This window comes from Pristiophorus japonicus, chromosome 2 (assembly GCF_044704955.1).
Source record: "Pristiophorus japonicus isolate sPriJap1 chromosome 2, sPriJap1.hap1, whole genome shotgun sequence".
Lineage (NCBI taxonomy): Eukaryota > Metazoa > Chordata > Chondrichthyes > Pristiophoridae > Pristiophorus > Pristiophorus japonicus.
Genome location: NC_091978.1, coordinates 348,028,438 through 348,052,717, shown reverse-complemented (window position 1 = coordinate 348,052,717; position 24,280 = coordinate 348,028,438). Strand labels below are relative to the sequence as shown.

At 43.7% G+C, this 24,280-nt stretch overlaps 1 protein-coding gene across 2 annotated transcripts in view; it reads left to right on the top strand.

Moving 5' to 3' along the window:
- The window catches only part of LOC139234877 (evC complex member EVC-like), a 65,536-nt gene that overhangs the window by 31,154 nt on the left and 10,102 nt on the right, over nucleotides 1–24,280 (top strand). For both annotated transcript variants that reach the window (XM_070865707.1, XM_070865695.1), the window contains exons 12-16: nucleotides 429–641; nucleotides 4,366–4,475; nucleotides 13,392–13,602; nucleotides 13,845–14,045; nucleotides 15,446–15,590. In XM_070865707.1, the coding sequence (XP_070721808.1) occupies nucleotides 429–641; nucleotides 4,366–4,475; nucleotides 13,392–13,602; nucleotides 13,845–14,045; nucleotides 15,446–15,590 (880 nt within the window). The remainder of the gene's footprint in view (nucleotides 1–428; nucleotides 642–4,365; nucleotides 4,476–13,391; nucleotides 13,603–13,844; nucleotides 14,046–15,445; nucleotides 15,591–24,280) is intronic.

Below are 24,280 nucleotides of genomic sequence, written 5' to 3'. Positions count from 1 at the left end.
TTTAATGACTTCCCTTCCCCCCCCACCTCGTTCCCTACGCCTAATTTGTAACCTGCGCCTGATTTTTTAAAGTGTAGACAAGGTTTTTTCAAGCGTACAAAAATCTTCACTTACTCCATTCTAAGTTAGTTTGGAGTACGTTTTCACTGTGGAAACTTTGAAATCAGGCGTCAGTGGCCGGACACGCCCCCTTTTGAAAAAAAAATTCTGTTCCAAAGTGAAACTGTTGTACCCGACTAGAACTGGAGAAAACTAAATGTGGAGAATTCCGATTTCTAAGATACTCCGTTCTACACCAGTTGCTCCTAAAAATCAGGAGCAAATCATGTGGAAACTTGGGGCCCATGTTTCTAACTGCAGAAATATGGAACTGCCATTGTTTTAATATAGCGGGAACATAGAATAATAAGACATGTTGTATCGTACAGGATCTGCAATCTGCCTCATCACAGACTGTGGACAGACTGATCAAGGAGCTTTTCTCAGAGATTCTACCGAACCTTACTGAAGTATCTTTATCTACAATGGAAAAGCTAAGAAGCCGTATGCAGCGAGACCTGACAGCAAGCAAACAGACAGCAGAAGAAGAAAGAAAAAGGCAATTGAAACTGTTCCAAGAAAAACTGGTCCAAGTGAAGCAGGTATGTGGAATAAATTATTGCTAGCACTTTTTTTTTCTCCTCCATTTTATTTTGACCATTGCAACTTGCCAACCTCTGCCAAGTGGCTGAGCGGTTGACATGTTCTCAGGCTTCTACCGGTGTTCCTCTTTATCTAATCACACTTCCAGGTACTCGAGTAACCGCGAGTGATTGCAGCAGTTGGCCAAATTCCACTTACTGATAATAATGGTGGAAACCAGGGACACTCCTTGGCATGGAACATCCACAGAAAAGGCTTGCCAGGCGAGTTGAAAGCCCTTGGAATAAAAGGGACAGTGGCAGCATGAGGGCAGAGTTGGGTAAAGTGGACTGGGAAGATAGATTAAAGTGTAGGACGGTTGATGAACAGTGGTGTACATTTAAGGAGATATTTCACAACTCTCAAGAAAAATATATTCCAGTGAGGAGGAAAGGGTGTCAGAGAAAAGATCACCATCCATGGCTAACTAAAGAAATAAAGGACGGTATCCAATTAAAAACAAGGGCTTACAAAGAGGCCAAAACTAATGGGAGGACAGAAGATTGCGAAGCTTTTAAAAGCTAGCAAAGAATGACTAAAAAAATGATTAAGAAAGGGATGATATACTATGAAAGTAAACTAGCACAAAATATAAAAACAGATAGCAAGAGTTTCTATGGATATATAAAAAGGAAGAGAGTGGCTAGAGTAAATGTTGGTCCCTTAGAGGATGAGAATGGGGAATTAGTAATGGGGAACATGGAGATGGCAGAAACTCTGAACAAGTATTTGCTCAATCAGTCTTTACGGTAGAGGACACTAACAATATCCCAACAGTGGATAGTCAAGGGGCTATGAGGGTGGGGGGGTGGAGGAACTTAACACAATCACAATCACTAAGGAGGTGGTACTCAGTAAGATAATGAGACAAAGGCAGATAAATCCTCTGGACCTAATGGCTTGCATCCTAGGGTCTTGAGAAGTAGCAGCAGAGATAGTGGATGCACTGGTTGTAATTTACCAAAATTCCCTGGATTCTGGGGAGGTCCCAGCATATTGGAAAACTGCAAATGTAACTCCCCTATTTACAAAAGGAGGCAGACAAAAAGCGGGAAACTATAGACCAGTTAGCCTAACATCTGTGGTTGGGAAAATGTTGGAGTCTATTATTAAAGAAGTAGTAGCAGGACATTTGGAAAAGCATAATTCGGTCAGGCAGAGTCAGCATGGATTTATGAAGGAGAAGTCATGTTTGACAAATTTGCTGGAATTCCTTGAGGAACAGGGTGGATAAAGGCGAACCAGTGGATGTGGTATATTTGAACTTCCAGAAGGCATTTGACAAGGTGCCACATAAAAGGTTACTGCACAAGATAAAAGTTCATGGGGTTGGGGGTAATATATTAGCATGGGTAGAGGATTGGCTAACTAACAGAAAACAGAGAGCCAGGATAAATGGTTCATTCTCTGGTTGGCAATCAATAACTAGTGGGGTGCTGCAGGGATCAGTGCTGGGACCCCAACTATTTACAATCTATATTAACGACTTGGAAGAAGGGACTGAGTGTAACGTAGCCAAGTTTGCTGATGATACAAAGATGGGAGGAAAAGCAATGTGTGAGGAGGACACAAAACATCTGCAAAATGACACAGACAGGCTAAGTGAGTGGGCAAAAATTTGGCAGATGAAGTATAATGTTGGAAAGTGAGGTCATGCACTTTGGCAGAAAAAAAATCAAAGAGCAAGTTATTATTTAAATGGAGAAAGATTGCAAAATGCTGCAGTACAGTGGGACCTGGGGTACTTGTGCATGAAACATAAAAGGTACAAGCAGGTGATCAAGTAGGCCAATGGAATCTTGGCCTTTATTGCAAAGGGGGTGGAGTATAAAAAAGTCTTGCTGCAGTTTTACAAGTTATTGGTGAGGCCACACCTGGAATTCTGCGTGCAGTTTTGATTTTCATATTTATGAAAGGATATACTTGCTTTGGAGGCAGTTCAGAGAAGGTGCACTAGGTTGATTCTGGTGATGATGGGGTTGACCTATGAGGAAAGGTTGAGTAGGTTGGGCCATTACTCATTGGAATTTAGAAGATTGAGAGGTGATCTTATCGAAATGTACAAGATTATGAGGGGGCTTGACAAGGTGGATGCAGAGAGGATATTTCCACTCATGGGGGAATCTAGAACTCGGGTGCATAATCTTAGAATAAGAGGCCGCCCATTTAAAACTGGGATGAGGAGAAATTTCTTTTCGCAGAGGGTTGTAAATCTGTGGAATTCGCTGCCTCAGAGATCTGCGGAAGCTGGGACATTGAATAAATTTAAGGCAGAGATAGACAGTTTCTTAACCAATAAGGGAATAAGGGGTTATGGGGAGCGGGCAGGGAAGTGGACCTGAGTCCATGATCGGATCAGCCAAGATCGTATTAAATGGCAGAGCAGGCTCGAGGGGCTGTATGGCCTACTCCTGCTCCATTTCTTATGTTCTTATACGAAATTGGCTAAGTGACAGGAAACAGAGAGTAGTGGTGAACGGTTGTTTTTAGGACTGGAGGAAGGTATACAGTGGTGTTCCCCAGGGGTCGGTACTAGGACCACTGCTTTTCTAGAGATATAAATAATTTGGAGGTGGGTGCAGAGGACACAATTTCAAAATTTACAGATGACACAATACTTGGAAGTATAGTGAACGGTGGTGAGGATAGCAATAGACTTCAAGATGACATAGGCAGGCTGGTGGAATGGGTGGACACGTAGCACATGAAATTTAATGCATAAAAGTGTGAAGTGATACATTTTGGGAGAAAGAATGAGGAGAGGAAATATAAACTAAAAGATACAATCCTAAAGGGGTGCATGAACAGAGAGACCTCGGGGTATATCTGCACAAATCGTTGAAGGTGGTAGGGCAGGTTGAGAAAGCGGTTAAAAAAACCTTACAGGATCCTGGGCTTCATGAATAGAGGTATAGAGTATAAAAGCGTGGAAATTATGATATTATAAAACACTGGTTCGGCCTCAACTGGAGTATTGTGTCCAATTCTGAGCACCACACTTTAGGAAGGATGTGAAGGCCTTAGAGAGGGTGCAGAAAAGATTTACGAGAATGATTCCAGAGATGAGGGACTTCAGTTACATGGATAGACTGGAGAAGCTGGAGTTGTTCTCCTTAGAGCAGAGAAGATTGAGAGGAGATTTGATAGAGGGGTCTGGACAGAGCCAATAGAGAGAAACTGTTCCCATTGGCAGAAGGGTTGAGAACCAGAGGACACAGATTTAAGGTGATTGGCAAAAGAACCAAAGATGACATAAGAAAAAACTTTTTTACACAGCGAATGGTTGGGATCTGGAATTCACTGCCTGAAAGGGTGGTGAAGGCAAACTCACAGCTTTCAAAAGGTAGTTGGATAGGTACCTGAAAAAAAAGTTGCAGGGCTACGGGGAAAGGGGGGCAGGGGGCGGCGGGGGAGTGGGACAGCTGAAGTGTTCTTGCAGAGAGCTGGCACGGGCTCGACGGGCCAAATGGCTGCCTTCCGTGCTTTAATCATTCTATAATTCTATGATTTCTTCAGTCTTGCACCACCCTAGCAATATTTTTCATGGGAAATCAGCAAGGAATTCAGTTCTGAAAGCAAATATGTTAACTGACTGTTAATCTGGTAGTGTAGCTGATGAGGTTGGAACTGATTTTGAAAATGGGGATTTTGTATAATAATCACATCTCTTATTGCAACATTTAGGTGTGGATAGATGAGCAGGCACTTAACTCAGCTAAACAGAAACACCTGGTTGATAAGCAGGAAAAGATCATTCAAGGTTTCCTACTGAGGCAGAGTGGCCTAGATGAGAAGTAAGTCGGAGTTATTCAAGGTTGGCCATCGTATACATGGGGAAGTTATACCCATGCCTGTATGTGAAACTACTGGTAGCTCTTCTATTTTTTCTTGATTTACTTTTGTTTCCTTAGGAACATAGGAACAGAAGGAGGCCATTCAGCCCCTCGAGCTTGTTCTACCATTCAATGCGATCATGGCTGATCTGCGACCAAACTCTGTATTTGGCCCATATCTCTTAATACCTTTGGTTAACAAAAAGCTAGCAATCTCTGATTTAAAATTAACAATTGATTTAGCATCAATTGCAATTTGCGGAAGAGAGTTCCAAACTTTTACCACCCTGTGTGTGTAGAAGTGTTTCCTAATTTCACTCCTGAAAGATCTGGTTCTAATTTTTAGACTATGCCCCCTAGTCCTAAATCTAGAATTTTAGTAGCTGTTTCACAGTCCTCCCTTTCAAACACTACATTGAACTCAATCATGTCTGATAAGCTCATAATAAAGGATGAAACTGAGTACTGTGAGCAATGAGTAAGTGTGACCTTAGCGCCTTTAATAAGACTCCAGAGTGCAGATTAGGAAAAGGGAAGGTGCAACGAGACCTGGGTGTCATGGTACATCAGTCATTGAAGGTTGGCATGCAGGTACAGCAGGCGGTTAAGAAAGCAAATGGCATGTTGGCCTTCATAGCGAGGGGATTTGAATACAGGGGCAGGGAGGTGTTGCTACAGTTGTACAGGGCCTTGGTGAGGCCACACCTGGAGTATTGTGTACAGTTTTGGTCTCCTAACTTGAGGAAGGACATTCTTGCTATTGAGGGAGTGCAGCGAAGGTTCACCAGACTGATTCCCGGGATGGCAGGACTGACCTATCAAGAAAGATTGGATCAATTGGGCTTGTATTCACTGGAGTTCAGAAGAATGAGAGGGGACCTCATAGAAACGTTTAAAATTCTGACGGGTTTAGACAGGTTAGATGCAGAAAGAATGTTCCCAATGTTGGGGAAGTCCAGAACCAGGGGTCACAGTCTGAGGATAAGGGGTAAGCCATTTAGGACCGAGATGAGGAGAAACTTCTTCACCCAGAGAGTGGTGAACCTGTGGAATTCTCTACCACAGAATGTAGTTGAGGCCAATTCACTAAATATATTCAAAAGGGAGTTAGATGAAGTCCTTACTACTCGGGGGATCAAGGGTTATGGCGAGAAAGCAGGAAGGGGGTACTGAAGTTTCATGTTCAGCCATGAACTCATTGAATGGCGGTGCAGGCTAGAAGGGCTGAATGGCCTGCTCCTGCACCTATTTTCTATGTTTCTATGTTTCTATGTACCGTGTGGGTGGCCTGCTTATATACAGTGCTCCCAAGGGATGCTGGGATCCCTTGGGACTTCAACAGGTGGGCCCTCTGGTGGTGGTGATACAGGTTGCCAAGGGTTAAATACATAACATCACTCCCTCGTAAAGTTAATAGTACACTTATTTACATGGTGAGACGATCTGAGGCTTTTCGCTCCCTTGTCAATCGTCTCGATACAAATGCGGGTGTGCGTGAGTTGGTTAGTTCTTCACTGGGCTGCTGGGCAGCCGGCCTTGCCGGGCTGCTGGGAATATTGAGTTCGGCTTCGTGGTCAACCATGATGTCGGTTACCACTTTGTGTGTGTTGGAGGGTCAGAGTTGGTGGATTCTTCTTCGGGTTGTTCGTAGCTGTTGGTGAACCGCAATTTGATTTGGTCTAAATGTTTTCTGTACGTTTGCCAATTGGCCAATTTGACCTGAAACACCCTGCTCCCTTCTTTGGCTATTACCATGCCAGCGAGCCATTTGGGACCATTTCCATAATTGAGTACAAATACAGAATCATTGACCTCAATATCGCGTGAAAAATTTGCGTGGTCATGGTACATGCTTTGTTGATGCCGCCTGCCCTCCACATGATCATGAAGATCAGGGTGGACAAGAGAGAGCCTTGTTATGAGCGCCCTTTTCATGAGCAGCTCGGCTGGGGGAACCCCGGTGAGCGAGTGGGGTCTGGTGCAGGAGCTGAGCAGCACTTGGGACAGCCGGTCTACAGGGAGCCTTCCGACATGTGTTTCAAGCTTTGCTTGATGATCTGAATTGCCCATTCTGCCTGGCCGTTGGATGCGGGCTTGAACGGGGCAGATGTGACGTGCTTGATCCCATTGCAGGTCATGAATGCCTTGAATTCAGCACTGGTGAAACACGGCCCATTGTTGCTGACTAGGACATCAGGCAAGCCGTTTGTGGCAAACATGGCTCGTAGGCTTTCGATGGTGGCCGTGGACGTGCTTACAGACATTATTACACATTCAATCCATTTTGAGTAAGCATCCACGACAACCAAGAACATTTTTCCTAGAAATGGGTCTGCATAGTCCATGTGGATCCTCGACCACGGTTTGGAGGGCCACGACCACAAACTTAGCGGTGTTTCTCTGGGTGCATTGCTCAGCTGAGAGCAAGTGTTGCACTGGCGCACGCATGACTCTAAATCTGAGTCGATGCCGGGCCACCACACATGGGATCTGGCTATGGCTTTCATCATTACAGTGCCTGGGTGGGTGCTGTGTAGGTCACAAATGAACGTTTATCTGCCTTTCTTGGGCAAGACCATGCGATTACCCCATAACAGACAGTCCACCTGTAAGGACATTTCGTCTTTGCACCTGTGGAATGGCTTAATCACCTCCTGCATCTCTGCTGGGATGCTGGACCAGCTCCCATGGAGGACACAGTTTTTTTTAAACCAAGGACAGTAAAAGATCCTGGCTGGTACAGGTCCTGATCTGGCGGGCCGTAACGGGTGACTTTTTGTTTTTGAATGCATCCATTACCATGAGCAAGTCCGCAGGCTGTGCCATTTCCACCCAGGTGGTGTGCAATGGTAGCCGACTGAGGGCATCAGCGCAGTTCTCTGTGCCCGGTCTGTGGCGGATTACATAGTTGTATGCCGACAGCGTGAGCGCCCATTTTTGGATGCGGGCAGAGGCTTTGGTGTTAATCCCTTTGCTCGCCGAGAATAGCGATATAAGCGGCTTGTGGTCAGTTTCAAGCTCAAACTTGAGGCCAAACAAGTACTGGTGCATTTTTTTCACCCTGTAAACGCATGCCAGAGCCTCTTTTTCAATCATACTGTAGGCCCTTTCGGCCTTGGACAGACTCCTGGACGCATAAGTGACCAGTTACAAAATCCACGATTCGTTAGCCTGTTGCAACACACACCCAACTCCGTATGACGACACATCGCAAGCCAGCACTAATCTTTTACAAGGGTTATACAGGACAAGCAGTTTGTTTGAACACAACAGAATTCTGGCTTTCTCAAAGGCAGCCTCTTGTGAATTTCCCCTTGCGCAGTAGCACATGTAGGGGTTCTAGCAAGTTGCTTAACCCGGGTAGGAAATTAACAAAATAGTTGAGGAGTTCCAGGAACAACCGCAGCTCCGTCACATTCTGTGGTCTCGGCGCATTCTTGATGGCCTCCGTCTTGACGTCGGTGGGTCTGATGCCGTCTGCTCCGATCCTTCTTCCCAAGAACTCAACCTCTTCGAGCGTTTCAACCTGAATCCCACGCTATCCAACCGACTAAGAACCTCTTCCAGATTCTTCAAGTGCTCAATGGTGTCCCGACCTGTAACCAGCATGTCGCCTGGAAAACCACGGTGTGAGGGACTGACTTTAGCAGGCTCTCCATGTTCCATTGGAAGATTGCCGTGGCCGACCGAATCCCGAACGGGCATCTGTTATAGATGAACAGACCGTTGTATGTGTTGATGCAAGTGAGGCCTTTCGAAGATTCCTCCAGCTCCTGCGTCATGTAGGCCGAGGTCAGGTCCAATGTGGTGAACATCTTCCCTCCAGCCAGGGTCTCAAATAGGTCATCTGCCTTGGGCAGCGGGTACTCGTCCTGTAGCGAAAAACGGTTAATCGTTAATTTATAGTCCCCACAAATTCTGACTGTACCATCACCTTTAAGTACTGGGACAATTGGACTGGCCCGCTTATTGAATTCCACCGGCGTGATGATGCCTTCTCGCTGCAGCCTGTCCAGCTCAATTTCCACTTTCTCTCGCATCATATACGGTACCGCCCGTGCCTTGTGGTGGATGGGTCGCGTACCGGGAACCAAATGGATCTGCACTTTCACCCCCGAGAAGCTCCCAATGCCTGGCTCAAACAATGATGGAAATCTGCTCAGAGCACATGAGGCATCGTCGACAGACAAAAGCGTTTGGATGTTGTCCTCGTTCCAGCAGATTTTTCCCAGCCAGCTTCTGCCAAACAGTGTGGGGCCATCCCCTGGCACAACCCACAGTGGGAGTTCATGCACTGCTCCATCATAGGAAACTTTGACTTCTGCACTGCCAATTACAGGGATCAGTTCCTTGGTATAAGTTCTTAGCTTGGTGTGAATGGGGCTGAGCTTGGGCATGTGTGCCTTGTCGAAGGCCTTTTTGCTCATTATGGACTGACTCGCACCTGTGTTCAGTTCCATGGATACTGGAATTTCGTTCAGTTCAACTTTCAACATTATTGGTGGATATTTCGTGGTGAAGGTGTGTACCCTGTACATAGAAACATAGAAACATAGAAAATAGGTGCAGGAGTAGGCCATTCAGCCCTTCTAGCCTGCACCGCCATTCAATGAGTTCATGGCTGAACATGAAACTTCAGTACCCCCTTCCTGCTTTCTCGCCATAACCTTTGATCCCCCGAGTAGTAAGGACTTCATCTAACTCCCTTTTGAATATATTTAGTGAATTGGCCTCAACTACTTTCTGTGGTAGAGAATTCCACAGGTTCACCACTCTCTGGGTGAAGAGGTTTCTCCTCATCTCGGTCTTAAATGGCTTACCCCTTATCCTCAGACTGTGACCCCTGGTTCTGGACTTCCCCAACATTGGGAACATTCTTCCTGCATCTAACCTGTCTAAACCCGTCAGAATTTTAAACGTTTCTATGAGGTCCCCTCTCATTCTTCTGAACTCCAGTGAATACAAGCCCAGTTGATCCAGTCTTTCTTGATAGGTCAGTCCCGCCATCCCGGGAATCAGTCTGGTGAATCTTCGCTGCACTCCCTCAATAGCAAGAATGTCCTTCCTCAAGTTAGGAGACCAAAACTGTACACAATACTCCAGGTGTGGCCTCACCAAGGCCCTGTACAACTGTAGCAACACCTCCCTGCCCCTGTATTCAAATCCCCTCGCTATGAAGGCCAACATGCCATTTGCTTTCTTAACCGCCTGCTGTACCTGCATGCTAACCTTCAATGACTGATGTACCATGACACCCAGGTCTCGTTGCACCTTCCCTTTTCCTAATCTGTCACCATTCAGATAATAGTCTGTCTCTCTGTTTTTACCACCAAAGTGGATAACCTCACATTTATCCACATTATACTTCATCTGCCATGCATTTGCCCACTCACCTAACCTATCCAAGTCACTCTGCAGCCTCATAGCATCCTCCTCGCAGCTCACACTGCCACCCAACTTAGTGTCATCCGCAAATTTGGAGATACTGCATTTAATCCTCTCGTCTAAATCATTAATGTACAATGTAAACAGCTGGGGCCCCAGCACAGAACCTTGCGGCACCCCACTAGTCACTGCCTGCCATTCTGAAAAGTACCCGTTTACTCCTACTCTTTGCTTCCTGTCTGACAACCAGTTCTCAATCCACGTCAGCACACTACCCCCAATCCCATGTGCTTTAACTTTGCACATTAATCTCTTGTGTGGGACCTTGTCGAAAGCCTTCTGAAAGTCCAAATATACCACATCAACTGGTTCTCCTTTGTCCACTTTACTGGAAACATCCTCAAAAAATTCCAGAAGATTTGTCAAGCATGATTTCCCTTTCACAAATCCATGCTGACTTGGACCTATCATGTCACCATTTTCCAGATGCACTGCTATGACATCCTTAATAATTGATTCCATCATTTTACCCACTACTGAGGTCAGGCTGACCGGTCTATAATTCCCTGTTTTCTCTCTCCCTCCTTTTTTAAAAAGTGGGGTTACATTTCTGCCTCCTCAGTTCGAGTCTCCAATTCAGCCTGATCCACAGTGAATCGATCTTCCTCTGCAACATGGTTGTTTGCAGGGTTTGCAGCTCGCCTGCACATTCACTGGAGGTGTCCCATTGTTCTGCAGCCGTTGCACGCATAGTGCTTGAAGCGGCATTGATCGGCCCGATGATCACCTCCACAACGCCAACAGGGTGTTAACTGCCTCGCATTAACGATTGGGTCATCTGAGGTCGTGCAGCAGCTGGTGTGTACGTTCTGCCATGTATATTCCTGCTCGAAAACGACGTTACTTTGTGCACAGTACTGGCCGAAACCTCTTTATCCTGCAAAATTTAATTGGTGTTGTCGCTGATGGACATAAATGCCTGGACTATCATTATGGCTTTGCTCAGATTCGGAGTTTCAACAGTCAATAGTTTGCGAAGGATTGTCTCATGGCCAATGCCAAGCACAAAAAAGTCTCTCAGCATTTGTTCTAGGAATCCATCAAATTCGCAATGTCCTGTAAGGCGCCTTAGTTCGGCGATGTAGCTCGCCACTTCCTGGCCCTCCGACCGTTGACACGTGTAGAACCGATACCTCGCCATCAAAACGCTTTCTTTAGGATTTATGTGCTCCCGGACCAGTGTACACATTTCTTCATAGGATTTAGTTGTTGGTTTTACCAGAGCTAGAAGATTCTTCATGAGGCCATAGGTTGTTGCCCCACAGACGGTAAGGAGGATCGCCCTTCGTTTGGCAGCATTCTCTTCCCCTTCCAGCTCGTTGGCCATGAAGTATTGGCCGAGTCGCCCAATGAAGGCTCCCAATCATCCCCTTTTGAGAACTTCTCCAGGATACCAACTGTTCTTTGCATTTGATAAGCTCATAATAAAGGATGAAACTGAGTACTGTGAGCAATGAGTAAGTGTGACCTGAGCTCCTTTAATAAGACTCCAGAGTGCAGGTACCGCGTGGGTGGCCTGCTTATATACACGGCTCTCAAGGGATGCTGGGATCCCTTGGAGCTCCAAAAGGTAGTCTCTCCGGTGGTGGTGTGATACAGGTTGCCAAAGGTTAAATACATAACAATGTCTCCTTGAATATTTTGTCCTTTACATAAAAGTAGTAACAAGTTTAGAAATAATTCAAGGGCTGGCATTGGCATTCTGGCTGATGTTGGCTAATTCAATGAAAACCAGATATTAAAGCTGTGTCTTTCTTGGCTTATACTGCCCATGTTATATCACATGGTATAGTTAGTCACTGAGCCATTCAGGTAATCGAAATTATTTTTTTCCCTCCAATTTTCTCCTCTCCCAAATGCACTGATTTTTGTTGGGGTACAGGTTAATGGTGGCCCCTTCAGTACTTTGCCCAAATGCCTATTCTTCATGTATGAACCTAGACAACGAGTGTCAGGAACCATGGAAGGCATCAGAATTGTGCTCGATCCTGTTACCACTTCATATCCACAAATATGTACTTTCAAGAAGGAATCCTTGGATAATAACCAGGAGTATGTTCCCCCGCTGATTTCTTTCTTCTCTAGCTTAGAGATGCTGAGGCCAGATCATTCGGCACAGACTGAAAATCAAACCTGGAACGTTATAGGCTATATGGCCTAGTGCTAAACTGGACACTGCCTTTACCTTCTAAGCCATCGTCTGAGCTTGTGTTCGATTTCATGATAGGGAAACCGCTTAAATCTGACCCTTCCTTTATTGATTACTTAATCTATTGTATCCTTACCTGCTGTCTATTTCCAGTATTTTCTGACAATTATGATATTGTTCACCAGTACATGCATGTCATTTCATTATACATCAATGACATAACACTCAGTTTCCTTTGATTTTAATGGTTTTTTCACGATTGTGTTCTTCATAAGTTCACCAACTGTTTCAATACCTTCACATACATATTAATGGAATCATACCACTGTGCTCTTGGATGAGTTTTTATTTCAAAAATGGTCTGATGGTTTTGTGTTAATAATATTGAATTACTAAACTGAATCTAATATTCAGTAGCACATTACAGTGACAATTTTATGTTACACATTTGCATTTATACAGGGTTTGCGGAACAATTATTCTGTCTTCTCCTTTCCTCAGCATTCTTACCCATTACAGCCATTTGTTGCTTCTCTTGGATTTGCTTTATCCTAATCTATCTACATTCTATTCTGTCCTACTCCTTTGTTTAATTCTGAAATCCTCTCTCTTCTTACTGTATACACTTCATTGAGTTGAAAGAGATGTCATTTATATAGTGTCTTTAGTGTCCTCAGTATGTCCTAAATTGCTTCACAGTCAATGAATCGTTTTTGAAGTGTAGTTACTGTTGCTTTGTCGGCAAATGCAGCAGACAATTTATGCACATCATGACCCAACATAGAACAATAAGCTAAGTGACCTGTTGATCTGTTTTTAGTGGTGACGGTTGAGGGGTAAATATTGGCCAGGACCCAGAGAACTCCCTTGCTCTTCTTCAAACAGGGTCATGGGACTGTTTACATTCACCTAAACAGGCAGACAAGATCTCAAATTAACACCTCATCTGAAAAATGGTACATCTGTCAATGCAGCACTCCCTCAGAAGTTTCAGTATGTGGAGTCTGCTCAAGTGCTGGAGTGGAGCTTGAACCCACAATCCTTTGACTTTGAGCCCAGATGCCTTTACTAGTATTATTTGAGAGATTGAGAACTCATTGCTGTACTCACAAAATAAACTCAGATTTCAACTGTTTCCCCATTGTGCATGTGTGCTGATCCTAATCTGACTCAACTGCCTCTGTCTACCCAAGTAATTGGAGTAGCTTGGAAGCTTTAACATCCAAGCACTAGCTGAATAATTTACATATGTAACTGCTTTTCATGCTTGCTTATTCTTTCAGGGTTTCTAAACATATTGTGCTGGAGCACAAAATAGCTTTACAATCTATGGTTAGACAGCTAACTCTGAGGCAGCTTAGTCTCATGACACTCAAAGAAATGAAGCTTTTCAAGACAAAATGTCTGCTGGATGAACTTGGGGTACAGCGGATGAAGGAACCACCCATTTGGGATCAGCACGAAGATGAGAGCATGAAACTACAAGATAATCGGGTACAGGAATATTATGCACTATCAAAGCTACCAAGGATATATATTTAGTATTCATAGTCGAGCTTTAATTTTCAAGACTTGTCATTTGTGTAATAATAAAGTCAGCACATTGATGATATGCAAGAGGGTTTTTTATTGTATGTGCGCTCAGATTGGGGCAAGTTAAACCATAAATTATATCTTTTCAAACTGCTTTGATGATTGTATTTAAAATTTTCTGGATTCTGTTTATATTTTGAAAGGTGTCCAAATTCTCAGAAGAACAGGAGAAGCTGTGCCAAGAGACTGAAATACTAATTCACCAGCAGCTTGCTGCAGAATGCCAGGCATTCATGGATCTTTTACAGCATCACATGGAACAGGTGATTGGCCGTGCTCTGGTCCATCAAGCCAGAGTGCACTTAGTCAAACAGAACCATGAAGACAACAGAGAGAAACTTAAGGTAACATTCATTAGAGGCTATCATGGGTATGTCTAGATCAGTTGCCAAAATTCACCTCTTATAATCCAGTTTCATCCAAAGTGTATTCAGTAGCCATGAATAAAGCTGGGGAACTGACATTTGCATTATGCTGGGGATGCCTGTATTTCTTATTTGGGCCTGGAATCTTTACCTTGAGTACTTATATTAGTATTGATTTGGAGATAGTACCAGCCTGTCAGAGGGTCTTGGCAATGAGCGGAAGTTGAATTTACCTTGAATGGAACAAGTGTAGCAGTTTGAAGTGGGACTGATCCACATGCAGACACGTTCTCTTGTTTTTAAAAAGTTCAAATGTGTGCTGTCTGAAATGTTGCACGGGTACAGTAGAGGGTGCTCTTCTGCATAAACCACACTAGGGATATTGTTAACTATTGATGATGATATAAAAGAAGCGATATCGGGACAGCCTCCCATTATAGATCCTCCCCGATTTGAAAATCAGGCAAGATGTATAACGGGTAGCCACTCTGATAGCGTCCATTTTAACACGGTCAGCAAAAGTTAAATTTATCCCCACTGCATTATAGAAACATAGAAAATAGGTGCCGATCATGCAACTTTAGAATCCCATTCCTGCTTTCTCTCCATACCCCTTGTGACCCTTACGGCTAAAGGGATCATCTAACTCCCTTTTGAATATATCTAACAAACTGGCTTCAACAACTTTCTGGGATAGAGAATTCCACAGGTTCACAATTCTCGGAGTGAAGAAGTTTCTCCTCATCTTGGTCCTAAATGGCTTACATCTTATCCTTAGACTGTGACCCCTGGTTCTGGACTTCCCCAACATCGGGAACATTATGGTGTCAAGTCAATGTGCTATACAATCCCCAACCTGAATCTGGCAAACTAATGACAATATTAAATATGTCCAGTGGATTAAGCTCTGTCTGTGATCATTTAGTATGTTTTAATCTCTGCTGGTACAAAATTTCATAGACACTAAAGGGTACATTTTACAAATTTGTGGTTTGGACATGGAACTTTAGCTGCCAGAGAATTCGGTTGCAGAATTCAGTGGGCTCTGCAGGATTTTCTGTTAATGATGGAATACACAGGCAAAGACTCCATGCCAGAAACACAAATTTATCCATATGTCAATGAATTCTGCAGGTTCCAAGAACTAACTGGCATGAAATTACCTTACTGATTTTCTGTTTAAGTTTTAAGTTGCCATGGATATTTACGACAAAATGTGTTAAATATCAGTATTAAATATCAAAGTATGTTAAAAGTCAGCCAATAAAGTAACTGAAGAGCCTGCTTTTCTTCTGTGGCATTAGGTAGGATGACTTTTCTACAAGACTAGGAATTAATTGAACAAATGTTAATTGATGCATATTCAATTTTTTTTTTAGAACCTATTAGTAGAGAGAGCAACTGAGAGTGTCTATGTGACCATGGAACGTACAACCAATCTTATCCAGAATTATTACCAACAGGTAGAAGAAATCTTGGAGGTGTACAGAAAAGTCAAAACAGATCAACTGAGATCCATGCAAGGTCTTTATAAAAATATAGTTTTCCTTTTTTTGAATGTAAACAATGGTTTTGGGCAGGATGGTTCTATTATAATCAAATGATTTGTGAAACATGTTCCTTTAAATTCTGTTCTTTTGACTTGTGGAGGTTGGTTACAGATAGTCGCATTTTGTGACATGCAATCCCAGTAAAACCTGACCTCTATAGCGAAGACGTGTTGACTGGTCACAGTGAATCAATGGAGATATGGGGGGGTCAATTTTCAGGCCGCGCCTAGAACGGCGCAGCCCCGCGACCCACGCCTTATTTCTGCGCTCAAAACCACACCTAAAACTTACCTCAGTATTCTCCCCCTGCTGGAACGATCCAGGCCCTTGGTGCAACGCAGCACAAGGGGTTGGAGACGGAACCCGGTCCCGACGCTGAAAAGAGCACCGGGACCTCTGCACATGTGCGCTAGAGTGTGCGCGCATGTGCAGTAGCTCCAGGCCGATGAGGCTGTGTGGGAGGGGCCCGAAGCACGCCGCCCCTAGCCCTGGCCGAATGGGCTCACTGGGGCGGCGAAGATCGGACTGGACCTCCCTCCTCTTCAGCTCCTGCTCCGGCTTCCACCCTCCCATTCAGGTCCGCTGCCTGCCACTCCCCCCCACCAGTTCAGCTCCTGGTCCGGTCCGTTCCCACCGCGCCCATCCACACCCCCCCCCCACCCTGTTCAGCTCCCGCTCCCCCCCGCTTCAGGTCCGGTCCGGTCCGTTCCCCCGCCCCCACGTCCTTGGCAGGGCCCGCCCACCCAGCATCTTGCTCCCCACTCCCCTCTCCCCCCCTCCCTCTTCTCTCCCCCCTCCCTCCCCTCCTTCCCCTTCCCCCCCACCCCACCCCTCGCTGTCAGAAACAAAGAGAGATACTGGGGGGGCCCCATCCCAGCACATTGTTGGAGGGCTCCCGGTGCTGCAGTCGGTGAGTAGAAACTTCATTTTTTATTTATTGATTTTTTTTTAATTACTTTTTTATTTTTTATTAATTTTTTTGATTGATTTATTTGTCATTTATTATTGATGATGGCTCTTTATTTGCAAAAGTGATGTGTTTCATGTTTGTAAACTTCGCTTCACCCTCCCATCTCTCGTTCCCAAGCCTGATTTCTAAGTGTAGGCAAGGTTTTTCTGAGCGTACAAAAATCTACACTTACTCCATTCTAAGTTAGTTTGGAGTAAGTTTTTGCTGCCTAAACTTGAAAACAGGCGTAAGTGGCCGGACATGCCCCCTTTTGAAAAAAAATATCTGTTCTAAAATGAAACTATTCTAACTCACTAGAACTGGAGCAAACTAAATGCTGAGAATTGCAATTTCTAAGATACTCCATTCTAAACTAGTTGCTCCAAAAAAATAGGAGCAACTCAGTCCGAAACTTGACCCCAAGGAGACATCATAAGCAACAGCATCAAGAAAGCAAAGGCAACAGTATTTCCATCTGGTTGTATGGTATTTTCTCCAGAGCATCACAAACACACAGACTTCAGGATGGCTCTTAACACAGGAACTTGTCAAGTGACCTGTCACCTGATACCTTTATTGTATTTACAGTATTGGCTGCATTACCATAGTAGTCCACTAGATGGAGCATATATTACACTTCTCTCTCCTTAATGAAGAAGTAATTATAACAAACAATCATCATATATAACTTGCATGTTATACATAACAAAAGATATGTACTTATTTTGCTATATTTATAAATCAAAGTTAACCACATGTTTTCTGTTTCAAAGAGAGTACAATTGCTCTTGAACAGAACCTTCCAAACATGGTGTCGAACTTAGACTCATTCTAGGCTGGTCCTGAGAAAAGTTTTCCTCCAAGAGATGCCCTTGATCTACATTTGAACTCTCTACAACTTCAGACTGTTTGTCTGCTTGACTCGGACTCTGACTTAAATTCTGATTTTCTCTTGGACTGTTTCTGGTACATTTGATGGAGGATATGCTACTGGTACTGTACTTGTTAGTATCCTCGATCAAGCCAACATCCCCAGCATCGAAGCACTGACCACACTCGACCAGCTCTGTTGGGTGGGCCACATTGTTTGCATGCCTGACACAAGACTCCCAAAGCAAGCGCTCTACTCGGAACTCCTACACGGCAAGTGAGCCGAAGGTGGGCAGAGGAAACATTTCAAGGACACCCTCAAAGCCTCCTTGATAAAAATGAAACATTCCCACTAACACCTAAGAGTCCCTGGCCAAAGATCGCCCTAGGTGGAGGAGGAGCATCCGGATGGGCGCTGAGCACCTCGAGTCTCATCATCGAGGGCATGCAGAAAACAGGTGCAGGCAGTGGAAGGCGCGTGTGGCAAACCAGTCCCACCCAGCCTTTCCTTCAATGACTGTCTGCCCCATCTGTGACAGAGACAGTGGTTCCCGTATTGGACTGTTCAGTCACCTAAGAACTCATTTTTAGAGTGGAAGCAAGTCTTCCTCAATTTCGAGGAACTGCCTATGATGATGATGATGACTTGTAATAAGACTATCTGATGAGTCAGAAATAATCAAATCATTCCAAATTTCAACTCCTTTGAAATCTGTAGGTAAAATATGATCAAACGTAATCTGTCCATGATCAAACATCTTGACCAAATATGTGCGAGGACCACATTTTAATCATTTATGGTGATGGTTCTTCACCCTCACCTTCTGATTTAATTTCACACCTCTCTCTTTCTCTACCTCTATTATGATTCTCTTTCTGTCTTAATTGTTTCTCTTTTATGGACTGTGCCAAATTTGGCTTTCACAACGCGAACCTAGTTTGTGGCTGTCGTTTGAGAAACAACTCTGCCGGTGTTCTACCAGTAGTTGTATGAGGAGTATTAAAAAACAATTAGAAAACTAGACAATTTGTGGTCCAACGACAACTGCCGTTTCTTAGGATTGGATCCAACATTTGCCTGATGAGGGCATGTTTTACAATTTGTATTGTGTGCTCTGCTGCACCATTTGAAGCAGGGTGGTATGGTAGAATCTTGTTATGTTTCACACCATTTTTGCTCGTGAACTGTGAAAATTCTTCTGAACAAAATTGTGGCCCATTATCAGTCGCTATTTCCTCTGAGAGACACAAGAAGAAAATAATCTTTGCAAATTGTCTCATGTTTTATTTGCTGTTATTTTCCGCATCGGAAATGCCTCTACCCACTTCGAATAGCTTTCAATCACAATGAACAATTGTTGTCCTTCAGCAAAATCTATATGTAACCTTTGCCACACCCTAGGAGGCCATTTCCATGGTACTGGTGGTGGTTTCTTGTTTACCAATTGACATGTTGTACACTGATTAATGATGTACTCTATATCTTTATCTGGACCTGGCCACCATAAATAACTGCATACAAAACTCTTGGTCAAGCACATTCCCAGGTGCTGGTCATGACTATCTCCTAACAGTTTGGACCTGAATTTATTTGGGATAACCACTCTTGCACCCCACATGATACAATCTTTATCCACTGATAACTCATTCCTACGAACGAAGTATGGATGAATCTCTTTCTCTGATACCTGGTTTGGCCAGCCATTTACAATGTCATCATAGACCTTTGACATAACTGGGTCACATTTGGTTGCTCTACAAATCTCTTCAGCTGTGACTGGCAGTTCATCAATGTATGAAAAATAGAACACTTCTTCCCCATCGGGTGTAACTTGTGATGGGAAAGGTAACCTGGACATAGCATCGGCATTACTGTGATCAGCTGATCAGCTGTACTCAATGTCATACGTATATGCTGACAAAAATCAAAGCCCATCTCTGCATTCGTGCTGCAGCAAAGGTTGGAACTGGGGACTTTGGATGGGGGATTGCTGTCAGGAGCTTATGGTCCAGAACGATAGTAAACTTGCGACCATACAAGTACTTGTGGAACATCATCACTTCAAAAATTAATGCCAAAGCTTCCCTTTCGATTTGCACATAATTACGCTCACTGGCACTGAGAGTGCATGAAGCAATAGCAATTGGTCTCTCCTCCCCACTATGTAGTACATAAGAGATCACTTCCCCAACTCCATACGGAGAGGCCTCACATGCTAGCTTGATCTCCTTAGATATGTCATAGTGAACTAACATGGTGCTCTCTATCAATTTGCTTTTTACACTCCTTGAATGCTGCATTGTATTCTTCTGACCACTTCCACAAGGTGTTTTGCAAAACAGGCAGTCCGATCCAAGGCTTCAAGGCGAGTGTCAGGGTACAGAAGGACGCTAGACCAGTTTACTGCAAACCACGTCCCGTACCATATGCACTCAAGAAGAAAGTTGAGCAAGAACTCAAAAGGCTGTAGACTGAGAACATTATCTCTGAGATAGATCTATGTAATTATGCTACACCCATTGTTGTACCTAAGTCAGATGGTAAGGTAAAGTTGTGCTGTGATTATAAAGTAACTGTAAACCAAGTTCTAGAGGGCAATCTACCCAATACATTGCCAAATGTAGAAAATTTGTTCACAATGCTGATAGGTCGTCAGATCTTAAAGTTAGATCTCACAAATGCCTACTTACAGCTTGAATTAGATGAGGAATCCAAGTCATGCTTGACTATAAATACTCATCTAAGCCTATATCAATTTAATAGGCTACCATTTGGAGTGTCTTCCGCCAGCTCATTCAGTGGATGTAACACTGTAGCCAAATTTTGTAGGAACTTCCCATAATAGTTCTAAGGACACAAAAATAATCGAAGTTCAGTAACATTCTTGGGAGTGGGTGCATTTCTGATTGCATCCAACTTTCCCTTGGTTGGATGTAAACCATCTTTGTCTACTCTGTGCCGTAAGTACTCCACTGAGTTTTGAAATAACTCACACTTGTGAGCAGTCACTCGTACTCTGCTTCGCTAGCCATTTGAGGACTTCATTCAATACGCTATTATGGATGTGCTTGTTTGGTGCTGAAATGAGTATGTTATCTAAATAGCATACTACCCCTTCAATGCCTTGCAGAATCTGGTTCAGCACCCTTGAAATATGGCGGGGGCGGAAGACACTCCAAATGGTAGCCTATTAAATTGATATAGGCTTAGATGAGTATTTATAGTCAAGCATGACTTGGATTCCTCATCTAGTTCAAGCTAAGTAGGCATTTGTAAGATCTAACTTTGAGAAGATCTGACCACCTGTCAGCACTGTGAACAAATTTTCTACATTTAGCAATGTATTGGGTAGATTGCCCTCTAGAACCTGGTTTACAATTACTTTATAATCACAGCACAACTTTACCTTACCACCTGACTTAGATACAACAATGGCTGCAGCCCAATTACATAGATCTATCTTAGAGATAATCTTCTCAATCTCTAGTCTTTTTAGTTCTTGCTCAACTTTCTCCTTGAGTGCATATGGTACGGGACGTGGTTTGCGGTAAACTGGTCTGGCGTCCTTCTGTACCCTGACACTCGCCTTGAAGCCTTGGATCAGACTGCCTGTTTTGCAAAACATCTTTGGATACTTTTCAAAGACATCATCCTTCAATGAAAATCTCATTTCAACCTGAAAAATCTCATTCCAATTCAGCTTCAGTGATCCCAACCAATTTCTACCTAGTAAGGCAGGCTTGTCTCCTGCCACTACTAAGAGAGGCAAACTCTAAAATTGATCCTTGTATTTCACTGGTAGGGTGATACAACCTACCACAGGAATTTGCTCTCCTGAGTAGCCTTGCAGCTCTACCTTGGGTTTCTCCAATGGGAAATCACGCAATTTGTCGAGATATAGCAATTCCGATACTACGCTCACGGATGTGCCAGTGTCTATTTTCATGGGTATCCTGTTTCCTGCAACATTCAGTTGGATGATGATACTTTTCAAATCGCTGTTAGATAGCCTTGTGCTCCTGATGACGTGTGCCTCCTCATCCTGTTACTTTTCTTCCATGCTATATAGTCTCTGGAGATTTCTACTTATAGCCTTGAAAGTTGGTTACTCTTCAGTCGGCATGCCTTTGCAAGATGCTCAGTTTTCCTGCAGAAGAAACATTCTTCACATATGGACAACTTTGAATCCCAGGCATTGATAGCATGACTTCAATGTATTGTTACCTTGGCCGGTTGCTGAGGCCTTGGGGCCCAACTGCCTTTTTCTTTGAACCTACAGGTGATTTCACCTCAGTTGTCTGATGACTGGAAATGGCACAAAATTCTCGAGAGTATTGGTCGGCTATATCCATTGACATAGCTGTCTGACAAGCCAAATCAAAAGTCAAGTTAGGAGCTGTCAACAACTTTCTTCTGATTGCTTCATTTTCCATCCCACAAACAAAGCGATCACACAATGCTTGGTCCTGAAAGTTTCAGAAATGACAATGAATGGATAGCTTTTTTAATGCTATAATTACTCACTGATACTTTCGTCAATTAACTGATCTTGTATTCCGAAATGATAACTTTCAGCAATTTCTAGGGGCTCAGGACTGTAGTGCAAACTTGCTTAGAATCTCCGTAAGTGATGTGTCCTTTGGCTTGGCAGGAACAAGCACACTTTTCAGGGTTTCATATGCTTCAGGGCCTGCTTCAGTCAGGAAAATAGCCCGTTTCCTTTCTAAAACCACTCGGTTACGGTTTTCATCGTCGGGGACATTGCTGATACTATTCGCGGTGAAAAGCATTTCTAGCTGCTCCACATACGCTCCGAAAGTCTCGCGGTCACGAAACTCCCCCATATGCCCTATTATTCCCATAGGCGCGACCATCTGGACTCTTCAGTTCAGCCAAGTGTGCTTGAATTTATTTTGGATTTTGAGCTGTTCTGCAACACAAAGGACCTCTCTGTTGTTTGGCTAGAATCATCCACCAACAAAAATTTCAGCCAGGTTATCCAGGAATCTGATCCTTCATCGCCAAATGCGGTACCTGTATTTTCTCTACGACATCACAAACACACAGACTTCAAGATGGCTCTTAACACAAGAACTTGTCAGGTATCCTGTCCCCGATGCCCTTATTGTATTTACAACAATGACTGAATTACCACAGTCTTCCACTAGGTGGAGCAGTAGTCCACTAGATGGAGCTATATACTACAGGTTGAAAACTTTTTCCATTTTTATTCAGTTAACGATCTATGTTTTGTAACTTGCAACAATTACAGCACTGTATGTTTAATCAAGTAAATTATTATAATGTTATTAAAATGTGACTTGATTCACATCATATATCTGGTAGCGCTTATATGAGGTACACGATCGGGTGCGAGCCCAACCCTGGATTAAAACAGTTTGGGAGCTGTTGGTAACATCCCAGATTTCGTTTAACATTCATAGCAATAAAAAAATTTGGGATAATTTTCTGCAGTCAATAGAGTCAGGGGGACCCTGTATACTGCTTCAGTAGTTACTGGACCAAGAATACAAAATATTTGAATACAGCTACTATTGTACACTTTGGGCTGGATTTTCGGCGACTTTGCGACCGGGTTTTCACCGCGATTTGACCCTCCACGGCGAAAAGCCGGTCGGCATGATCCTCGGATACCTCTTTGCGGCAGCATTTCCACTTACCGCCGGGGAGAGGTACGCCGACGTGAAATGACGTGCAACGCCGCGGATTGCGTTACCGTCGTACTTTCAGCACTCTCCCGACCTTTATGCTGCACCCAGGATACTGACATGGTCAAACCTGCTGGTGTAGCCCTGCCAGCAGCGGTAAGTATGAAGACCTGCAAAAAGGTAAGTTAAAGTTTTTATTTTTAAATTATTTTTCAGCGATTTAGTAAGTAAGGTTTTTTTGAATGTTTTTTGTAATTTTTTTTTTGTTTGTCCCCCCTCCCAAGGCTACCGGCCCCGGACTAAAGTTGCCGAAACTCGCAGTTTGCGCTGCGAATCCTCGTGCAATGCCAACTTTACCGATGTGGCGCAGAAGTAAAGTCTGAAAGTTAGGCCTAAAAATGATAACGTAACGAAAATGGTAATTTTGGCGTAAAACTACCATTTTCGCCTAAAATCTGTTTCTGCAATCATGGCCAAAACATCTCCAGTAAAGGCTTATCTCCCTGCCCCTGCACAGTTACCTTTGGAATCACCCATGGATCTATCTCCTCTCTCGATATTTCCACTGGCTCTGTGTTGTCAGATTGCTTATCCAACATCCAGCCCTGAATGAGCCACATTGAGATGATATGTAACTGAAGGTATTGCTACAAACTCCAGACCCATACCATTGATTGCATTCCCTTTCCTAGCCAACGTCTCGGGTTGAACCAGACTGTTCACAACCTCGGCATCCTATTCCATCCTGACCCCATATATTCTCTATCATAAAGACTGCCTACTTCCACCTCTGACATCATCTGTTCTGCTCTTGTCTCAATGCATCTAATGCTGAAACCCACATCCAAGGGATTTTCCACCTCCAGGTCCAACCATTCTAATGCTCTCCTGGGCAACCTCCTATCCTCCATGTTCAGTAAATGTCTGCTCATACAAAACTCTGCTACCCACATCCTATCTCCTCAACCTCTCCACCTCTCTCAAAACCCTTCCACCGTGACAAGCTTTTGGGTACCCCTCCCAAAATCATCTTCTTTAGCTCAGCATCCATTTTGTTTGATTACACTTAGGGCCATTTTTCTACATTAAAGACACCATATAAATGCAAATTATTCTTGTGTACTAAACTGTGAGTTTTCAGTTGGCAAGCTTTAACAAAGTAAAAATATGAGATT